General features: G+C 40.9%; 2 protein-coding genes across 3 annotated transcripts in view; one reads left to right on the forward strand and one right to left on the reverse strand.

The window, feature by feature from the left end:
- Window positions 1–13,888, forward strand: part of LOC110979990 (thiamine-triphosphatase-like) — a 57,280-nt gene extending 43,392 nt beyond the window's left edge. Inside the window, exon 3 of one of the 2 annotated variants that reach the window (XM_087137840.1) lies at window positions 13,561–13,888. In XM_087137840.1, the coding sequence (XP_086993966.1) occupies window positions 13,561–13,633 (73 nt within the window). In that variant the 3' untranslated portion in view covers window positions 13,634–13,888. The remainder of the gene's footprint in view (window positions 1–13,560) is intronic. The other variant, XM_087137844.1, reaches the window with a different exon arrangement.
- Window positions 1–23,508, reverse strand: part of LOC110980013 (uncharacterized) — a 42,632-nt gene that overhangs the window by 6,748 nt on the left and 12,376 nt on the right. Inside the window, exon 3 of the mRNA XM_022236272.2 lies at window positions 12,872–12,934. Within this exon, the coding sequence (XP_022091964.2) occupies window positions 12,872–12,934 (63 nt within the window). The remainder of the gene's footprint in view (window positions 1–12,871; window positions 12,935–23,508) is intronic.

Consider the following 23,508-nt stretch of genomic DNA (forward strand, 5'->3'; position numbering starts at 1 on the left):
GGGCAATTTGTTTATTCTTTCTCAGCAATGACAACCTTAACATCCGCACTTGGTTTTTTTATAAAGAGTGTTTCCCTTTATTCCACAGGTATCATAGGTATCAAGCTTTTATCCTTTATCCCCTCCAAGCAGGAACAAAAGAGGGCGTGTTTTGAAATCAAATTGACAATTCTTTGGTACGCATCAACTGCACAGGCGTGCAGGTTTATGGGCGTTTGATGCAGAGCATGCCAAGTACGCGCAACAAATTTAGTCTGGATTGTACAGTCTTCGCGTGCACGCTGAATACAGCTCAGGGTGGATAGTTTCAAGTCTTATTTTGTCACGTCTCCCCTCCCCCCGAAACCCACACAGTGATTCAGCACAGGGCTATCTCTTCACTTCACGGGCATGCTCCTCACTAGATATGAATAAATGGTCGGTAGAGATTCCTAATTCACATCCGAAGCTTATGAATACTTCAGAGATTTGAAAGATTCTGTTAGATGAACGAGCAAAGTAGAAGTGACAATGTTTATTGTCAAGATGTCACGAAAAACGATGCTTGCGAGTACTCAGAATTCCATTTACGGTTACTACAAAGGAATTATTCCCTATTTACAAGTTGCCGTGTGTTCAACAAATTGCATTACTGTGAGAGGTTCATTTCCCAGCAGTACTGGGCTGTATCACGCACCTGTAGACTACAAGTAACTCTTCTGATATGACAAGTGTGTATGTACAAGATGTTATCAATCACAATAGCCACCGCACAGGTAGCGGCCCGAGTAGATTATGCCAATAATAGGTCTTTCTGCCTGTACTTCTGACGCCAGCCGGCATGATGCATGATACCCAATTCAGCGGTGGGGAGGAGGAGGCAGGGGGAAGGTGAAGTCTTTAGAATGTTAAGCAATAATTTGATTAAGAGTCAGCTGTCTTTGTGCCTTGTACTTTTGCTCAAAAGGTCATGTCAGATTTTGGGCTCAAATGGAATTAACATTGACAGATGCAGATGAGCTTTGAGGGCTTGGGCCACTGAGCGCTGCCTCATGAGTAGCATCTGCATTATCTCGCCAACTGTTACACTATCCCCCCTGACGAGATCTCTGCATTAATTAAGAATATGACCCGTTCTAGGATGGTTGTCATAAATCACCTGGGGACGTTATCGCCATTACGGATTCAGCCCTAACTGACGCATGCCTGCGCTGATAAGCTATCGCCTGATCTAAGCGTTAATTACAGGTAGATCCCCGGCCGTGCACTTTTCTCTTGTCATCTTCCTTTCTCCATCTCCCCTCTTGTCCCCCCCCCTCTCTCAAACACTCTTCTCTTGTTCTCTTCGTTCTTCCTCCTTGTGTCTTCATCTGAACATGACCGAGGGGCCCCGGAAAAACTTGATGCTGAAGTATTAAAGAGCAAGGGGAAGGGCTTTTAACAGAAAAAAAGGCAAGAAAATTAAACAGATAGAGGGGGCAATATTACGGGCACTCTGGTTCAATAAGTGTTAATGGGGACACTCCACGCTCTCTGGCAAGATGGCAAGTGGATAAAAGCAACGCGGCAATTATCACACCATCACACTGGACACAAGTTACTCACAAAAATCTACTGGCGATGAAGAGGGCTGCCTGCTTGTCATTAACTATTACATGTTTTGCATGCTCGCGCGCAATGTTTTGATTTCTGGTGAAGTCCATGCACACAAGTGCTTCTGAACAGGACTTTATCATTTTCAGCGTGTTCTGTGGTTTCTTTTAAATCAGGGGATAATAATGGACATGTTACCCCTATACAGTCCTATGCATTAATTTCATCGTATAAGTTTGCTATCATAATGTAAAGTACAGGAACAAGTATCTGACTATGCACAAATTTTACAGAAAATCCTCTGTATTTTTTTAACACTGACTAAACAATCTCTTTGCACTGTTCAAATTCATTTTAAAATTGCACTTTTTTTGAACAGATGAAGTGTCTCTTCAATCAAACATTCAGAGTAGAGAAAATTTCCAAGGTTGGTGAGGTATTCGTGATTTTCCCTCATGAACTGAAAATGAGTTATTCGGTAGTTTACAAATCCTATCTGGAGGAGGGGCTTGTGGTCGGGAGGCGGAAGACTTCCAACACCACACCAACTCTAACATTCTTCTTGTGTATTACGATGTCGGGATTCAATGAAACTGAAGCATATTGATCTACATGCTGCTGACGCCAATCCAGACATAATTGTCATGACGCATCCTCACTGATGGCCAACTCAGCATTTTTATAACTCCTTTCCAAATCAATCAGAGCCCCCACCCACATCTTACACTATCCCCTCACTTCTAATTGAATACCAGGACAAAGCTTTTGACCAGGCACAGAAAAAAAAGAAGGTAAGAAAAGTTCATCACCTGCTTAATAAGTTCAGGTCACCTCCACATGCACTTGTTAAGGCCACAGACACACAGGTACATGTAACTGAGTTCCTAATAAGACTAGAGGAGGGCTGGCTCAGCTGTTTAATGATGGTATATCCTGTGCATAGCTACGACCTGTAAGTCATTGGCTAATAGCCGGTCAGAGAACCGCCCAAGCACACCTGGATGTTTGCAGAGAGCCTGGGAGCACTCCTGGATGTTAAACCCTGCAGTCTGCATTTGAAGGAGCCCCAAGACAGTTCCCCTGCATGGCTACCAATCCCGCAGATGAACACCAATTTGGAGAACAAATTTGGGAAAACAACAGTGGAAATTTTCAGACTGGGATGTTGGGGTAGGGGTTTACTGTAGAGTGTAACAGCACTGCAATTAGGAGTGTTTGTTTTTCGGAAAAGTGCACTTTTCTCTGCTGATTATCAACGGACTCACCATCCACAAGGCTTCTGAAGCAGAACAAGGAAATGAATCAAAAATCATGAACTGCTGCTGACGACAAAAACAAAACAAACCAAAAAGCCCCCTAAAAGTCAAGTATCAGCAAAAACCGTCTTGAGCAATGTGCACAGACCACTATCAACACAACCCTCTAGATTCAAATTACATTTGTCAATATGCCTATTGACAGGTGACAACTTCAACCCCAAAAATGCACCCTCTGCTTGCACGCGGTGACCCAATGAAGTGCAGTCTTCGGCAGCCAAGCCAAAAGTTCCAAACTTGCTTGGCTTGTAAAATAATCTCTTGTTATCAAGACTCAGCTTTTTGTCTAGGCTAGGCTAGCCTGAGCTCCCAGCATCATCTGCAGAATGGAAAGTGCAAAGCCAGTGGAGTTGTTCATCTTCGATCAACAGCCTCAACAAGCGTCAATTTGACCGAGTGCTAGTGGTCCCAGGAAGCACTAGTCAATGTTTGCTTATCACTTCTGTTGCAAATTTTCTCTGGGAGGTGAGAGTTTTTTGGACCATTTTTTTTTCTCTGTCTACCCTCCCTCCCTCTCTTTACCTTTTCTCCTTTTCCTTCTTTCTTCCGGATGAGCCTGTGTGCGCGGGGAGGCAACGTTAATGAAGCGGTGCTTGAGGGTAGAGGAAGAAGGCCGGTTACGAGAGGGGAATGAGGGATGAGACTTTAAGAGACAGACACACAAATGATGAACGGATGAAAAAAAGGGCTCAAAAGTGTAATACTTCAAAGTGCTTTTCATGGGAAATAGGTATGCATGAATTCATGGACATGTCACATTTGTGGCACTGTGGCACCAGTGTCTTTGAATCAATGTATTTAGACACTCAAGAAAAGGACAAGCATTTGAAGTTTATAAAAGAATTTATCAAAATGACCAAATCTTGTCAACACTATACAGTGGAAGGTACCGTGTGAGTTCAGAGGTGTGTGTGTGATATCATGATATGATTGTAATACAGAGGACCATTTTTTTTAAAAATAATAACATCCATTTAAACAGGACACCAGAATCAAAGATATCCTTTTCTGCTTTTGACTGAGTTTGGAAGCATATTTGACAGGGAAGATAGTCACTGTATAAGAATATAAGAGTGGAACACAATCCCAAGGAAAGTGTTCAACAAGATTTTAAAAAGTCAGGCAAAAAACCAAGAGGAATTCGGGACAAATTTCATGTTCAGTCAGGCCAATTACAAAAACTTTTCAAGTTAGATTAACATGACTGCTAATAGTAACAAGAAACAACCTTTTTACAAGCTTCTGAGAGCAACGTATATCTTTTTATACAATTAAGCTTTTGTGACTATTACAACATCTGTACCCAGTTTAAACAAGTTGACAATATTCATGCACAGACAACCAACAGTTAATTGTCAGTCATCACCATTTTGCTTTGATAAAAAGAACACACACCTGTTGCATCTGTGACTCAAAGAAAGAACTATATATAAAGAAGTTAACAACGTTTACCAAGGACTGTCTGTAAGTGGGCTCCTAATGGTAATTCAACCACTGTGTCAGTGTTCAATGTAACCTCTGCTCAGTGTTGCAGAGTTTATGAAGTCTGAGGGCCTGAGAATGACATACAGGCCCACGCAGACAAAACAATAAAAAAGAAGGAGAGAATCTGGCAGCTAATTAGAAGGCTGAGGTGACCTCGGCAGGGCAAAGATCAAAGGATAAGAGCCCTTGTGTGGCACTGGTTGCTGATTGCCAATCAGGACAGAGGGGGGAGCCTCAGACGAGCTGTAAACAGTCTTTGTCTGGTGGCTGTCCCATTAACCACAATGAGTTCCACATCTGTTTAGTTTACATAATAATAACCAGCCGGCCATACCAGTCATCATCAGTCTTTTGGGGAAATGGGGACTGCCATAAAAGAGTGCGCAGTCCCACTAGACTGGTCTGGAATTCTTTTTTTCCTGAGTTTTGTTTTGGGGGAGGCTGTGGGGCAAGGCCATCTGGGGCATTATCACAGAGAAAAGAAACAGAAAGATGTGAGACATGAAGGATCCTTATGGATCCTATTATCCAGGCTAAGTGATTAACACTGCAGGAGGGACATTAGAGTCTTCTAATTAAAACACCAGCCAAGGCCACCTTTGCAACATGAAAGCTGTTAGGATTAGAATGGATGTGAAACAGGTAGTATTACACTTTAATACAGTCTTCCACAAGGCCTGGCTATCAGCAACAACCCAGAAAGTATATGAAGTCTTTCCATTTTTTTATTATTATAAAGAGTCATTCAGATGAACTCTGGAAAACTCTGATTGAACCCAGACTTGAAAACCAGCTGAGTGGGTCCCAATAAATAACAGTAATGTTTTTAAAAGACCCCCCCATAGAGGAAAAAGAAGTGATATTTTATTTTTCTTCCAACACATGCAAGAATTTTATTGGATGAAGAACTCAAAACATAAAATCTGAGCCATTAAATGCCTTGCCATGGTTCCTGGAGATCAAATGAGTCTATTGTGCATGTCACTGTGAACATGGTACCGGTATTTTTGACAAGTACACGTACATGTACATTTATGTATTCTGACTTGCTGAGTTCTGACCAGGATATTTTGACTGCAGCAAATACTTCAGTCATAAAAAACCAGGAAATTATTTTTCACCATAAAATTCACACTCATGCTGAAGCTATGATAAACTTTTATTATTTACAAAATCAGTCAGGGTGAAGTAGATCTTTATGTTAATGTGTTATTGAAATACATGCCCATAAGTTGGATGCTGAAACCTAAAAGTGGCATGACAGCCAAACAGCTTCCTATCATGGAGCTGAGCAGTAAAAAAGAGTGGCTCAATATTAACAACAGAGGGCGCTTCAGTGATATGGCAAGGCAACTGACCTCTGCAAAGTTTCAGAACCATGTGGTCATGGGTCATATCTTCTCCAGATGGACAACTTAGGTAGTGTCACAGTACACCATTGGTAAAATCCCCCAAATCAAACTACCATATAATGCTAAAATATCTTACTTGAAAGAAAGTACATAACAACCTCAATCAGCCTGGTGGATATTTCCGTCCAGAATGTTGTAGTTTTCGAGAAAACAGACTGTTTGTTCTCTTTTTTATAAGAGTTCATTCCACTTAACACATCACATTCTTTAACAGGTGCCAATTTTCTTGTGTGTAGTGAATGCAGATTTGGGAATCTCCTAAAATCAGCTAAAAAAATACAACTACAAAAATTCACCAAACACACTGTAAACTGAAAGTATAGGAAACTGAGCCTGAATGAAGGTAGAAATAAATTGGATCAGCGTGAAGTTGAATTTTATTTAAGGAAAGGATTTTCTTAACATGAAAACTTTGCAAGTTCCAGATCACCTTTAACGCATAATGGTATGGTCCAAATAAGGTGGCTGTTTCCGTGTTGCCTGGTGAAAAGATTTTCGTCAACAAAAGTCCGATTTCCACACGTTAAACCTCCCATGTTTCGAGACATAATTGTGACTGGCTCTAGTAAAATGGGTAATAAGTTGCCAGATTCAGGTTATCAGTTTTTGATATGGCTGGATTCAGCACATGAAAAGCTACAACTTGATTTGTGAATGACCCCTGTTGTGCACTGTGTTCAAAAGATATTTAGGCATTTGCATATCTACATTTTCGGATTCAATAAAAGCACTTTTTGAGAAAAAGCTCAGAAAGTGTAGCACTTGGAAACACAATGCTATGTAGGATTTCCTACTGAAGGATCCATTTTGCATCTTTATTCATCAGTATCCATGTTTGTAGTCACAAATTCTGAATACATAAATGTTATACAAGCTAACAGGGGAAAAACACCAAATCACATTTCTGAAGACATTTTGCCCTCTCCAAATAGAACAGGCCATAACATATTTTGGAATTGCGTGACTTATTACCCTTTTTTGCAGAGGGGGTCACAATTTCCTCTATGCTTACAATAATTATTTGATCAACTAATAATAAAGTTTTGAGACTTTCGTTGACAAGTACACAGACATGAAAGTGTGGTCATTAGGGATGATCATGTGTGCATGTGTGTTATCAAATAGGCTCTACTCATTTCAGTATCACGGACACAAGTCGACTGCTTTCCTAGATGAATTTTTTCATGAATCCACAATGCTACATTGTCGAGGAGGCGCATTACTCCAAAAATTCACCGATTATTCCTGGTCGTTGAAAACTGCTCCTCCTTCAAACAGATTAAGTCATGACTAATGTATATTTTACACATAATGACTTGATGTGCAAAATGTGTTTTTCACATGTCCATGCAATATCACCCCTAGCCTAAAGTGACACACCACCCAAAGGTGTAAAAATTATGCCATTCCCAACATTACAACAGTCAACAACTTAAAATTCAATGTCACAGTAGTACACTGCAAATGTACGCCAAACAAGCTTAATAATCTACATATACCTCACAACAGGAGTATTGAAGACTGAAGAAATGTTTTCTGTAAGCTGAAGACAGCCGTTTTCACAGACCATCCAGCTTTATTCATTTGACCAACCCAAGTAACTTTTCTCAATTAATTCTTTTCACCCACCCCCCCTCAATAAATTCTTGAGTGTGCAGCTAGCCTCCAAATGGCGCCACAAAGTATAATATATCACATGCACATTATTCTTTAATGGCATGTGCAGTCTGGGTATTTCATTCCCTCTCTTTTTTATTAGCCCAGGGCCAGCAAGTGCCTGGTTCCTACGGACACTTTCCCCACTTTCTTTTTTACTCTCAGTCTCACTGGCAACCTGGCAGTTCAAAGACCTCCATTATTATCTCAGGGACTATGTGATAAGCACATTTTTGTAACGATTTATAGCAAATCCCAAGGATTTTTGTTTGTTTGTTAATAGCTTGAGCTGTGATTCATTAGGTCCAAGCCTCAATGAAGATCTCATAATGACCACCATCACACCTGAGTTTTCCTTCCTTTCTCTCTTTCTGTCCTTCCTTTTTTTTTTAATCACCCAGTCAGAGAATTGAAACTAATTCCCGGCTGACCTTGCGGTACCCTGCAAGGCTGCCAGGCTAAGGCGAAAGCCTCAGTCCTCAAAATAATGGATTTTCTGTGTGCTTGTATTCTATGAAGAATGAGTTGTAAATACTGTTCATGTTCTTAAGACATGATTAAGAAATAGACTGCTGAGCTCTCGAAACTGCCCTCCTGTCCTGCTTCTCAAATCAATTGAGTGAGCCTTGGTGGGGGGGGGGTAAGCTGGGGAGGAGTTGGGATGTTCAACTTCAAGCCCTCCCCTTCCATTAAAGGAGCATCCTCCCAGTACCCTAAGCTAAAACCTGTAAACAGTCATTACTGAGAACAGCTTCACACAATCAATTCAGTCGGTGGTTGAAAAAAATGTTCAGCGGAATAAATATTTGTTAATAAGTTACTGATGCCAGTAGGCTTCCATTTTTTACATCCCACCACTATTACGACTAGATGTATCGACTTAAGCCTGACACTTGCTGGGCTAGCCTCTCTAGCCTACAGAGTTACATTTCACTAGGTTCACAGAAAACTATACAAGAAAACCTGCACCCGTGGGACAGAGGTGGGGTACTGGTAGAGACAAAAATCAAAATCCTTCTCCATGATTGCCCAACCAAACTTACTGTCACACTGGAACCCCTAAGTTTCCAGTAATTTTGTTACGCTGACTTGACAGATTACAACGTGAAACTATCAGGAAACTTTGGGGTCATCTCTTCCCTATCCACATTGTTACACTAATGAACCCAGGGGACAATAGCCCCCCCAAAAAAAAAAATAAAAATGGGGGCAACTGAAAGAGAGGTCATTTGAGAGGGGGACAACAAATATGTAATTTTCCTTCCTTCCAAAAGTGTGCAAAAAGCCCCCAAATTCAGCCTCACCCTTCAGAAATGCCAGAAAAGGTACCATACAGAAACACCAAAATTCTTAGGACCCTCTGAAAAAAACCTGTTCCCCCTTTTGGAAAATTGGGTTCTGAATCCACCTGTGCATCCAAATACTTGGGAAAAGATCCAAATTGAAATGTGTGCATCTGGACAACATCTAATAATAACTTTGTACGTCAGTGTTGAGTCGTAAGCCTCCACAACACTCATATTCTTCTTCATTTTGACAGTGCTACTTGAAACTTTTCAAAGGGGAGACCTTAAATTCATCCCTTTATTTTCAAAAGAACCAGAGTGAACTTTTCATCAGAGAGAATGAAAAAAAAAAAGAAGAAAAAAAAAAGATTGCGCTAGTGATTTCTCAGCTGAAATCTGTTTTAACGAACCACTGAGAACAAATATCGTCAAAGCAGACAGGGGCTATGCAGATGTAGAGAATGGGGAAAGGAGCTTATTGGTCCCCCTGGAACCACTCTGAGGCTAACTAAAGACTTCTTTCTTTGCTTCAGCTGCTTGGTGGAGGGGCCCTCCTGGACCCCAATGCACACATCCCATCATTTATTGCTATTATTCCAGTTCCAGGGGAATTTTCGCCGGCTGCTGGTTCTGTCCATCTTAATGAACGTGGGCAAGCGAGGTTCGGTGAAAACAGAACAAGTAATGATCTGCAATGTGCCCCACTGGGACTGACCGGATGATGGAGAAAAGGTTTAAATAAGGAGTTTGCTTTCGTTTATGAGAGCTGAGGGAGAGCCATGCCCTTGGAAGTTTGAATTAAAACTCAGAAGTTACACGAACGTGTAGTTGGAATTGAGGACTAGGTGAGACTTTTTACTTTAAGCGTGTTGAAGACTGTTGAAGTCCACTTCAAGTCCTTTTACAAGTCCAGTCAAGTTTCAAAAGGCCAGTCAAAAGTAATTAAAAGAGTGAGCAAAGAAAAAGAAATGCTTTTGTCACAGATCATTTCAAAGCCTGTAACTTAACTAGTGTGACTGGATGGATGGCTTTGAACTTGCGAGGACTTATAATGGACTCCATCACAAACTGGTTACTTGAATCCTGTATTACTGTACAAAACCATTCAGTGAAGTGGGTTTCTGCATGCTGGAAGCAAAAAACAGGGTACATGTACACATACACGATAAACTTATATGTTTGCGAACGTCCTAATGCCATTAGCATAAGGGTTCAAGCAATCGTCATAAAACACAGCATGCGTGTACACAGGGAAACGACCCCACCATTATTACTCTGTCCTTGCAACATTTTTCCCATGCCATGTCTTGCAAATATTTTGATACCAATCCTATAATAATTTGATCGACCATTTTTGTAAAGTGCTACATTTTTGGGCAGGCTGGAGAAAAATGACGGTGTATATCCGTTACATGTACATGTACATGTAGAGTGAATTACAAATGTTAATGACTGAATTAAAAATTTGGAAGATGTTCTCATAATACAGCAGAGGTGCAAGGGCTTTGGGATAAGATCTCTATTGGACTTGAAGTATTTGGGTATGCAGTGCAAATTCAGCAATGACTTGCCATAAAATGGCAGGAAAGGCGAAGCCTGCTTACATGCCACATGACATTTACCACCCCACTGTATCACCCTAGTATCACAGGCTCTTGCTAATCCCCTCTATCAAAATCAAGAAATTAAGATCTTGTCCCTAAGGATCCTTCTGAGTCCTGGCCCAGCTAAGGAAGAAGAGAAAGAAAGAGAGTTCCAGCGTGCTGGACGGCATAATTAAAAATCCAGCGGAAATCTACATCACAAATCCCACTCTTCCCTTGGCCAGTTTGACTCTGACAAGTTTCTGCATGCTGACAGGACTTTGGCCGACTGCAGCTTCCCTTTCTGAGGATTTAAGCACCGATTAGCGGGCAGGAAAAAGAGATAATGCAATTAATATGCTCTGTAAATTGCATTAAATGCTGTGTCTTGAAAAATTCAGTGGAACAATAGGAAAAGAAAGGCATTGAGGCAAAAAAAGAAAGGATGGGATTAATGAGCTTAATTATCTTTTAGTGTGCACTAAGCAGGTATAAATCTTTCTATTTTGGTAGTTCATGGTAACAAAACATGGCATTCGGTACTTGGTTGCCCTGGAAAAAATGATCAGGGTTCTTTAATATACGGACAGCAGTGCTGACTCCTTTGACAGAACTAGCATTATTTACTGCTGTTCTTTCTCTAGAGATCTGTATTATGTCATATTTTCATGACTTCTGGCAAAATGGAATATTCAAGTTTGAAAGTACAGGGCCTACCACCAACCAAATGTAACAATGCATACATGTAGGTCATACCTAGGGAATGGATCACATTTAATTTACCATCATATGTTGGAAAGCTCTTCATCTTCAGGTTAGAATTAACTAGACAAAAGGGTAGAAAGTTTAAAAAGAAATCTGACTGAGGTTTTTTAGGTGGGGGGGGGTTGAATTGGACCAGTGCCTAAATGCATTCGATACGAGAAATGGACACATTAGCTAGAGTCTGAAACAGTTATAAAGGCAAGTAATGCAATCAACTCTTGTTACAAAGAGCACTGTTAATGACAAACCACTATTATAAAGAGCAACTGCTTCGGATCCCAATCCTCCCCGTTTTTCTTTATTTTCAAGCCATTTTATACCAAGTTTCTGGTAATGACAAAGGAATTTGACTGATCCCAGCAATGTTGTTGTACATGAAAGTTGACTGTATCAGAGGGTATTCCCATGAGAAACAAGAACTGCAATATAGACCATCATTAGGTCATAAAGAGAAGCATCTGGCTCAGACCAATGGCATTTTCAATCAGTAGATACAGCAAAAATGACAAGACAAGTTGGCCCAGTTAAGTCACAAAAAGCAGTGGGGGGGCATTCGTTATAGAGAATATTTTTTCCATCAGAGAGTTTTTTTCCAGGGAAGTGGTAGGCTGATGGCATCCCGGCAGTCCCTGCATATATTTGCACAGTGTTTTGAAAAGCCACAATTCTAACTGCACTATGCTATGGTTGTGAGCATGTACAATGTACATGTACAGTGTACATGTATGCATTCCACATCACTACATGTATATGTCTGGACACAGAATCTCCCCAGTGTATGCGGCCGTCACTGTTTTTACAACAAAATGTAATACAGTACGAACTCCAAATCGATACAGAATGAGGTTACCATGACAATGGAGGTAGCGTAAAAAGGGGCCACATATAGTTTGCATAGTGACATACATGTACAATGTCCAGCGTTCCTCATAATGTGATGTACACGTGTATCTCCAGCAGTTACTCAAGCAAGTAATTCTGAAGTCTTAACTGAGCATCCTTGGGCATTTCTACAAAATTACAGACAGCAGAAATAATTCTTCATCTTTATTTTTTTAGTCGGACCTGTACATGCATGACAAGCAGTTATTTTTTACACCTAATAGTGTCACGACGTGAGCTGAGAAACTGAATATGTTTAGTAATTAATCCCGGTTGAGACTATCTGCTCATTCCCATACATGACAATCCAAAACAATCATTTGTTCAAATAAGGAATTCTTGGAAACTTCAAGGAAGGGCAGAAGTCCCAAAGACTTCCTTCAGCAAAACTACATATCAGGTGAACCAAAAGATCACCTGGAACTTCCAAATACATACATGGGGCTGGCAAAAATAAGTAAAGAAAAATCTTTCTGAACAAATACATGTACATGTGTACCACAAGCCAGAAGTCCACCCCGAAAAACTACATGTACCAGTGCGTGCAAAAGGACGCCCTCTCTGGTGACAAAGAGAAAGGCTGAGCAAACAGATGAACACCACAGCTGGTATGCATTCTACATGCCATGCAAACACCATATGGCTATAAACATTATCAACTGAAAATCATTTGTGAAAATCATCTGTGAAAATTAAACAACATTACTGCCAACACAATGGCCTTGTGACTCATTTTCACATTTGTGCATTTGTCCATGCGGTATGTGTGCCGTCAAAGCTCGTTAACACAGCTGTTGGCCCTGCTAGACATCTCCACTGGTGTACAAAATGCCCTCTTGAGTTCATGCACAGGGCCAATACCAAAGTACATTTTTTCCAGTTACATGTATGTGACCAGAGAAGTGACAACTTACCTGTTCTCGATCTTGGAGCCACTGAGTTTCTGCATCAAGTTTAGAAGACACAAGCTGCATAATCTGGAACAAAACAAATTGGTGACATTAAAAAGACTAGCACTGCGAGATGAACATAATTTTTGTCTCAAACCAGACTATCAAAAGATGAAAAAGTAGCCTGATTAATTAATCAGCAGACAACAATGACCACATATGTAAAACACCTTTCATAAACAGCTTACTGCACAGAGAAAAACAGTACAACTTTAATCGTGGGCCTGGGGAATTGAAACACTAAGTATCCCAGACGAATGATACTGCAAGTATTGGCTCATGTATTAATCTGTATATCATACACTCAATGTGTTCAATGTGTTACACTTAATGGTACTGGTAACATTTGTGTGACACACTTACAGTGGCTTTGCCAATTTCTTTATAAGCTTACTGTGAAATGGAAAGACGCAGGTATTGTGCATGTAAGCATGCACAATATAAACTCAAACATTGCCCTAAAAACCACGTAAGTCTGAATCCATTGGCTGTATACATGCACTGCAGAGGGTGCAAGTGGCCTACTCAGGTGTGCATGAGGGCCTATTCAACGATTAAAAAATGATGGTGTATTCACAAGTGTATTCACAGTGTCTGAGCTTGATAGTGTGACGGAAATGCTGCTCAAGTGCCCTAATTTTTTTCACATTCAGAGAGCGCAGTGGCAAGTACTGCAAAGAGCCCCACTGGCAATCGTGCCGCTTAACATCCATCTTTAGACACTGAGGAATTCGTCAAACCTCTCACACTTCTATGGGCACTGGCAGCATCGTCAGCGGTTATGGTATGTGTCACCAATTAATGACATTTGTAGACCCCATTCCTTTCAACACCGGAATGAATTTGTGGGAAGGACTGCTCACATTTTAAACACCAGAAAATTAGGTACCGATACATTACGTGCTAGATGAGATGTAAAAGACAGGAAGGAAATGGGATTTCCGTTCCCTTTCCACAAAGCAGATCAGGGAGGAGAGGGGAGGCCAGCGGTTTAATCCCCCAGGGTGCCAAAAATAGGAAAACAAAAGTAAACACAGCAAAAAGATGCCTGGTCTCTCCCCCTCCCCCCACAACTAAACCCCCTTAATGAGCCGAACCTGAATCTGCACCTGATTTGCTTTGTAACCTTTTCCATGAGTCAAGAGCTCAATATTATGTACGTTCCTTCTGGTTCTCAGAAGCCATTTATCCTATTTAGTATTCCAATTATCCCATTATCTACATGCACACGTATGCATACACAGACCTTTCTGAAGCCATCCAATATTTGTTACAAACAACTCCCAGCACTATGGTAGTATATTTGTACATTATGTACAGTGTACACGTGATAGTATTTATAATTTGAGATAATCATCACCAAGAAGGTAAAACACACTGCAGAGTTCTGGTGTACTGCACACTACATTCTCTTTGGGAATTACGAGCATGATTACTGAACTACTCTATCGATACAATACACATTTTTCATGATAGTGTTTGCTGGAAAAACTAATCATACAAGTCTCCAAATTAGTCCTGAAGTAACAAAGCAATTTATTGTAACACGAAGAACTGAAATCATACTATAAACTCAAATTTTATAGTTGTGATGTAAACAGGTGTATTGATTTAATCATTTGGTCACAAGTCATACTTTTAAAGCATGTTTTACTAGCAAATTTAATTTGTCTGACTGACTGTCTGACCGCACAAATAAACATTACAGGTGAAGATGGCCAATCAGCCAACCTGTCTCCTGCTTTCATTGTACGAATGCATTCACTTCAGAAAAGTTTGTAAGGCTATCATTTTATTGGTTGGATTATGAGCTTGCTGTAGTGTGCAAACAATGCAATTTTGAAAAAAATAATCATTCGGAAACAGTAACATTGTTTCCCCAATGCAGGATTTTGTTTTTGTTGGAGAGAAAAAACGGACTGTATTGGACGTAGCATTTGGAGTCAGCCAGAAAAATTAAACTACCGGTAAATGTCATTTTGTTTTTCTTAATATACCAAAAAATACTTTCTTTCTTTTAAAGGTAGTTGTATGTAAAAAGGTGGAACTTTAAAATTTCAAGTTAATTTCTGCCCACTGACCCTGCCAAATTTCATCGTATGTTCATAATCCAATAAAGAAAAACAAACACTGGCCTTAGCCTTCCCTGCATGAATACCTGTTACACTGACTTTATTCTTACATAAATAAACCAGATGGATCTAGTACAGTAATCACCCCTAAAATGATGACTGAAGGCAAAGATTCTAAACTAATGGTTTGATTTCTCTCTCTACATGAGTGTCCTTTCAGTTGCAATTTAATGTAATGTAATATTTGTCTTCATAATGACACTTTAAGTCTTGAAAAGGATCAAATGGAAATTTCAATAAGGGACTCAAGGAATATGGACTCTATTGGGGTAGCATAATGGTTGGCATGTAAGCAGTTATGTTTCATTAACACTTGCCATTTCATTTTTACTATAATGTTTAGATGAATGTATGTTACGTTTTAAGTTAGGAAATCACTGACTGCCACACCTTGTCACTGAGGGAACAAAGTAAACCATTTATCTATATTCACAAAGTACATGTACGTGTATAGAGGAAAATATGGGATGACACCAGGTACCATACAAGGAAGTGTATGTGAGTGACCAAGTAATGGATTTAGATAGAGGGCAGCAGACAAAATACACAGGAACCTATTTAATTTTTCTTGGGGGGGGAGAGGTGAGGGATAGGGTAATAGTGTACACAGGCCTAGATGTATGTGAGCGCCAGTCAAACAGCACAGTAATTGATGTGTCAGAATCGTGGAAATGACGGGGCCAAATTACAAGGGCTACTTCATGAGGAAATGGAGACTGTACTGACATGCAGTTACTGGCAAAGACAGTTTGGAGCAAATGACTTGTAAATCATAGTTACATTGATGCAAAGAAAGGCATAAAATCTCTGAATTAAAAAAAAATCCAATGATTAGATTGTGCAGTCATCTCATACGATTGCTGGCATTGCGCCTGGGAACAAACCCTAGATATGGCTTGAAGTAAAGGGTAATCTTAGAGACAAATGGCACAAGTGGAAAGGCACAAGTCAATTACACTGACTAAAAGAAGTCAATACATGAATTTGATGTACATTGTAATATTTTATCCTTTTCATGAAGACTTGAATTGATTAAATAAAAAAAGGTTGGGCAGAAAATGTCTTTCAAGTTTAGAGGGACTTGTAAGCTATTTCCATCATGCGTGGCTAGTTATTAAACAGTCAATAAGAATCTCCAATGTTTGAACAGTAACACTTGCAAAAGGTGGAACTCATATTGTATGCAATTAAAAATAAATCTGTTGAAGATTACAAATTTAACTATGAGTACATGAATGTAAATGCCATTCTTTAAGGAGATATGTCAGTTAGTTATTTGTTACTTCAATACCAACACCAATTGAGTAAGAATTGAGCAAACAGAGTTCAGCCAATGAACTAGTTTAGGACTCCAACTCGCAACTGGAAATTGGACAGAACATTCATCTAGCTCCCCAGAAGCCTTGGCCGGGCATCTTGATTCTTAATTCTGGTCCATTATTTCAGCACCTCGATTCAATAACGGCAACATCATAAAGTCCCATTAGAAATTGCAATCACGCATCCGAACGCGGTAGAAGCTACACTCTCAGCACACAAGGCTGAGTGTACCGAGCAAATCGTGGCCGTTGCTTAATTAAATGCAGGTACATGCTCCAGATATTGTCTTTCCTTCAAACAATTCTCCTTCTTTGCTCTTTTTTTCCCCCTCTCTCTTCCTTTCATTCAGTCATCGAGAAAAACGTCGAGAAGTACTTCCCTGTACCCGTTGATTAGTGCAGGCCTAAGCTGGTGGCATGACCCAAGCCCGCTTAAGTGTTTACTCAATAATGACCAAGCCTAGCAGCGCATTCAGTTATCGATCTCGGGGGGAGTACAACCAACCGTGGGGAAAGGGGGAGAGGGGTGAAAAACAGAACAAGAAACAAAGAGTTTCACACATCAAAGCAACTGGGACAAGGGGAAAAAAGGAAGAAGATAGGAACATGAAGAGTAGTTGAAGTACAGGCATGGGACGTGCATGATTCCCTGGCACTATTGCTAATCTCATTCCTCCCAATGTGTGGATGTGCACATACATGTACGTGTATTTCTGCTGGGGAAGCACGCATTTGGCTGTGCCATGTTGTGTAGCAATTTCACAGTGACTGATGTGAACTTCACAGAGTAATGTTCTGACTGCTCAATACAAAAAGAGGACATCACGAAACATGCATGCTGAAGGATGTCATGATGGCTGGGCATACCAAATGATTACATTCAACTTTAGAAAGACACTTGATACATTTTGAGCACATTTCTAAATGCTTAAAATTGATCTTTATGACAAAATATTGTTGAGAAGCAAAACCCCTTAATGATGTGTGTTTGTTAGCGTGTGTTTTTGGGGGGGTATGTGCAGGCACATGTATCATCATGTTTGAGCCCCTCCGTGTTTGCACGCGTGTGCGCGGGGCTCCGCACGACCTACATTACAGAGGTGCCTGCTCATCTACTTTATCCTACACAGCCATTAGCCATTTCTAATTAAATTTCCTTCCTTGGTGCTAAATGTACTCCAAAGCCCAGACCGGGAGGAAGTCTGCGGGAAATTACTGGGGCTGAGTATATCTAGGCAGCCATTCTACGTCTTAATTGCTTGCAGATGTATTGTAATTCACAGCTGACTGGGGCTGGGGAAGGTTGACCTTATTTGAGGACATGCCCCTATGAGCCGCTGATTGGTTTGCACAAGCTGGCCCTACAAAACCAATTCAGGAAATGTAAAGTCTATCTCCCAATTTAATGTTTTCCACATCCAGGATGTTTTGCCGATTTAGAGGGGAGGAAAGAGTCTCATCTGGCAAAGCTGATTGAGTAAACATGCATGGTCAAAGAAAATACAGTGAACCCCCCCAAAAAAGGAAAGAAAAATAACCTGCCACACTTTTCAATTACTGGCCGAGGTCCAAAGAGCTATACTGTGCTTTTCACGCCAGTTGAATGAGAGCAGAATCCAAAATCAAGAGACCTTTATTATTATTATTATTATTTATTTCTGGTAATGACACCAAGGATTCCTCAAAAGTGCCCTAGGCACTGAAGCTCGTAAGCCTGAAGAAACCTGTTGAGAGGAGACCATGAGAAGCAGTTACAGTTTTAGAGGTGGGAAGAAAACCCCAGAGGAATATTCTGGGTAAAACCCACGGAATCAGGTGGGGACTGAAAACCCAATCCACATGTGGACCGAGCCGGGAATCGAACCCGGACCGCAGAGGTGGAAGGCGAGGAAAGAACCACTACGCCAACCCGTCTCCCTAACCTGTGGCCCAATTTCACGGTACTGCTAAGCACATGATTTTACACGAATGGAGGTTACATGTATGACATGAACATGAAGACCGTAAGCAGTGAGCACAGCAAAAGGCATGCTTACCTGGAGGAAACATTTTTCTTAGCACAGTGACAGAACAATGGAAAATTCTATACGCACAACCTTAACCACTTGCCGCCAGGGTTTCCGGTACCGGACACATACTCTTTATACACATGGTCAGGGTCTCCGAAATCGGACAAAGGGAACTGGGCCTTGTAACAAAAGACTGCTGGGCATTACCAAAATTGTTTCACTCTCAATAGTGGAGATAATCCAACGTTGTTTTGAAACAGTATACCACGGTTTTGGGGATTTAGTGCGAGCGGATTACCACGGGGACAAAAGTGATTCACCAACTGCAGCGATGAGCCACACAGTACCACTCCACACTAATCTGGCCCCTATTAAAAAGAGGTCAGCAGCACACTGTGTCAGGTTCGTGAACAAAAGAAAATTACGTAACTCTTTATAAGGCGGCTAGCCTGGCTGAAATACTCCAGCGTCAATAGATGTTGTTTGTCAGATTAGAGTAGAAACCAGACAGTTCTTCATGTGTCCAGTAAATGAAGATAGGAATTTTTGAAGAATTTTGAAAGGAGAAAAAAATGAAAATTATGCTGCCCAAGCATCACCAACATAGACAACTGCCACCAGTCATTAAGCACAACTACATATACGCCATGAAATATTGCTTACAGTTTGCAAAATTTTCTGTTATCCGCCATGAAATATTGCTTACAGTTTGCAAAATTTTCTGTTATCCTTTCCCAGCAGGAGCAAGAGTGTGTGTTTTGAAATGAAATTGGCCATCCTTTGGTATGCATTCACCACATAGGTGCGCAAGTTTATGTGCATTTGACACGGAACATGCTGAGTACGTGCAAATAGTCTGGAATGCGTGGTCTTCGAATGCACGCCAAATGCGTGCAAGAACCTGGTTGGAAAACTTAGTACCGTCTGTCTTTCTTTCACCAATGAGGGTGCACTTCAGCTCAGGTTAGATACATGTAGTGTAGTCATGACTTTTTCGCTGTTATGCAGTGCCATGAAATTGGGCCCTGGTTTGACGACAGAGCAATTTGTCATACCACACAGTCCACTGTCAGAACTAACACACAAAATGAAGCTACTGTCTTGGAAATTACTTTGCTTTGAAAGAAGGAATTTTATCTTTGACTACTCCAAATCGAAGATTTGAACAAATTAAAGAAACAATCTCATTGCAGTGAGAATGCATTAACATTTCACAACTTGTAACACACATGTAGATGTTCAAGGTGGCGGAAAATAGAGAAATGTACTGCAATAAAAATTAAGGTTGTTGGTAGCTTTCAATTTGTAACTATTCCAGTGTTTTCCACAAACGGATTTAGCAGGGTGGGCCGCCCCTTCAAAGTTTCAGGCCATCCTATGAAAATTCTTACCACTCTGCCAAATTTTTTAAATAAAAAACAAATAGAAATGGCCGAGATCCAATGGCCAGGACAATCTCTGCCATTACGTGCTGCCCACTCGGTGCCCCGAATCAGCCTTTCTGACCGCCAGTCCCACACACCATGTACATGTACATACAGTGTGAACCACTGCGTACATTACTGCTGCACTGCCTGCAGGTCTTGTGCATGTAGCATGCACACTTTGTCACGATGATTTCGTCTTGGCACAATATCGGAACAGCTCGGAAACAAGATTCAGGTTATGTCATTAATCAAACAAATGCACAGATGTCACTGTCAGGAAAAAACAAGCACTTTCGGCAATCTTCAACTCAAGTTGACTAAACTTTGGAGCATGCACACGTAAGCATGGCGATCGAAAACATGGTGATTGAAAAGACTTCTGAAAATTCCAAACAGCAGCTTATTCGTCTCTGGATCACCGATTAATAAGGTATGCATACACAGGAACTACCAATTGGCCAATAATAGCAATAATGGGCCTAAAATCTTATTATTTGTTGGCAATTCTTCCAACTGTGTTCTCTTTGTAGGGCATGATTTGCAGTACATGAATCACTATTTGGACACACTCAATGGTTACTATGCAGTGGTACAGGTGTATGTAAGTCATTCGGTGCTTTGTAAACACATATACACGAGCGGTACTGCAGCAACACATTATGACAAGCCAAGTCACATGTTGGACTTCAGCATTATAGTGATTGTGAAAGGTCATGCAAGAATATCCCTTACAAATTTTTAACAGAAAAGATAGGCAAAAATCACCTTAAAAACATCATTGTTATCTCATCTGAGGAAACCAAATTTATCATTTTTCCCCGAGGGAAGTTCACCTTGCAATCTTCACACCTGTCTGATTATGTCGTAGTGCAAAAAAATGTGCCCGTGGAGAACACTGAATTCTAATACAAATTTTTGTTGACAGGCCCTTAAGTAATATGGCCCATGTATAAAGAGTCCAATGACTTGGCCCTATCACTTGAGGCTGAGTTCTCAATCTCACCAGAATATCGTTGACATTTCCACCAGAAATTTGGTATTTTTACTGTCCATTCACCTGTAGACTTGACGTGAAACTGGACCACTGACAAGCTTGCATTATCTGCCAATGATATTTTGATGGTACAAAAATCTTTTCGGGGGGGGTTTGATTTTGAAAAGGATTTTCTTGTAGTCAGCAGCAAACTTGCTCCAAGTTCTCAGTTTAACCCACTCTGCCTCAGGTGACAAAAGCAAGATGTGGGGGCTACTGCACTGTCTGATCTGAAGAAGGAGTAACCGATAAGGCCTTTACCTGTACTCTCAACAAACTAATCCTACACGCTGTACGGGGGGGTTGGCGAATGAAAGTGCTTCCATGCTTAAATTAAAAACCCAAACAAATTGGGTTGCAAGGTTTTTAGGGAGTGTGGAAAAATGCCGCAGGCAACATGTTCTAGGCCACTGCAATTTCCTCCAAGAGAGACTGTCTTCATGGTATTGAATGATAACTGATGCCCCCAATATTTGACTGCATGGCAGCATGGCTTTATTAAATACCAAAAGAGGACAAGTCAGGATGAGTCTGAATTTTTTTTCTTTCCCGCAGAGCTCCAAAGTTCTTTATACAGAGATTATACAAATACCGTCCTACGTCTGCTGAGACTGGAATGATGAAAATAAACCTTGGGTTTTCCCAAGTGATCACGTGACCAAGAGAGATGAAAATGAGTTGATAATCCACAAAGTTCAGCACTTCTGCAAAGATAGTCACCAGTGGTTTAGAACAATTTGCTGCCCTCTAATGGTGATGTTCATTATGAATATTCATGGTTCTTGTCACTTCTTTGCAAGTATTCGCAGAGAGGACTAACCTGTCATAAACAGGGTCATGCCCTCAGGTCAAGGAGTGTCACTGCTATTGTCTAATTGACCTGTCAAGTTGCATGACAAACTCCAGCCCCAACAAATAGAGACAAGAAAGAGGAAAAAAATTAAACAGGCTGACAACTTGAATGAAACTATGGCCACACACCCATGTTATCACCGCAGAAAATCAGTCCCTGGAGAGGATGCCACCACTTAAAGAGGGCATTTAGTAATCAACAGTTCTATCTCTTTATCTCTCTGAAGCAGGCAACAAACTAAAAAGGAGAAAAGTAGGTCTTCATAATGTATCTCAGTCCCAGTCAAACTTCCAACCAGTTTACAAATGCTTCCTCTCTTACTATCTGGAGGGCTGTTACATGATTTCTTCATCAACATCAGACTGCAGTCGTTTGCTTGCGACTGACTTGCTTAGTGGAAAGTTGTCTGTATTCAGAGTAGCAGGGGGGTCCCGCTACTGCTACCAAGGATGTTTACAAGTACCCAAGGCCCCTGTGTCACATATTGTAAAGGAATGCCCTTCCTGTAGATCCAGTCTCCCTCAGCCCCACCCCCAAATCCAACTGGATCATTCTATAAATTTGGGATTCACAGTGTGACATTTTTCCGTCCCTGTTACTTCTGACATGTATACCATCTGATATGTTTGACAAGGTATGTATCACTGAAGTTGATTTCAAGCTGTTATTTATTTGGTAGGTAATTTGCAATATTTATTCAATCTTGGAATTAAACGAGTTCTAAACATTAATCCAGACGTACATGTATGCCAGCCGTGACAGGGACGGGAAAAAAATTGGACCCCAAATTTACAGAATGACCAACACCCCTTCTCCAGTACTCATGGTCCTTCCTCCTTCCTGACTCCTCCCCCATAAAGGATACCATAAACATCACTGAAAGTCTCTCAGATATTGTAGAGGTATCTCCTCCCCTCTAATTACGGACTCTCTCAGCCCCACCCTACAAAAGCCAACTCTTATCCACATTACTGCTCTACCTCTTCTCAAGTACTTCATCAGATAAAAGTCCCCGCTTCACCTCTACCTCAACTTCCTTAAAGAATGCAGCGTAACTAAGACTAAATTCCTCTGAGATAAGCTTTAGGTATTTCTCCCCATCTTTATCCGGTCTCTCTTAGCCCCGCCCCTTAGCTCACCAACCAAGTCATATCCACATCACTGCTGCATCCTCTACTTGTACACGTATGCCCTCCTTCAAAAGCCACAAGCCTCAGTATCCTCTGCAAGGGGAACTCTGGATATGTCAGGGCCAGCAGACTTAAAGACCTGTGACTGGCCCGGGTACTTCACACAGGAAACCAACAACTGTATTCAGTGGCTGGAACGATCCGCTTCCTTCCTGCAATAATATGGCACATTAAGAGGAGTCCTGAATCCATGCCACGATAAGTGATGGGATGTGCACCCCATCTGTCCAGGGATTTGAGCTTGTACAGAATTTTTTTTTTCAGGGAATGAATTCAAAGTGGATGTGACCGTCTGACCTACAGAAACCTCCATGACTTTGGCCTTTCTACTGGAATCTCTTCCATGGAGGATTAATCATATACAGCCTTGCTGTACTTTCTGCAAACTTTCAGAGAAGTCAAATGGCATCCAGACTGGTTCCTTTTCCGTGTTATATTTGCGGCTTTGATGACTTTGAACTGGCTCAGTGCAGGATGGTTAATTTCATGTTATCAACCACAAGAATGTCAGTGACTCTTAAGATTGCGTGATATGCCACTGGCTCTTTATAGCAGAAATATTCCCTAACTTGTGCTAAAAAAATCCTGGGGCAACACTTGAAATGCCATATGCACCGTGCACACCGCACCAACACACT

The sequence above is a fragment of the Acanthaster planci genome, linkage group LG06 (assembly GCF_054643075.1).
Source record: "Acanthaster planci isolate LZ-2023a linkage group LG06, COTS_SCS, whole genome shotgun sequence".
Lineage (NCBI taxonomy): Eukaryota > Metazoa > Echinodermata > Asteroidea > Valvatida > Acanthasteridae > Acanthaster > Acanthaster planci.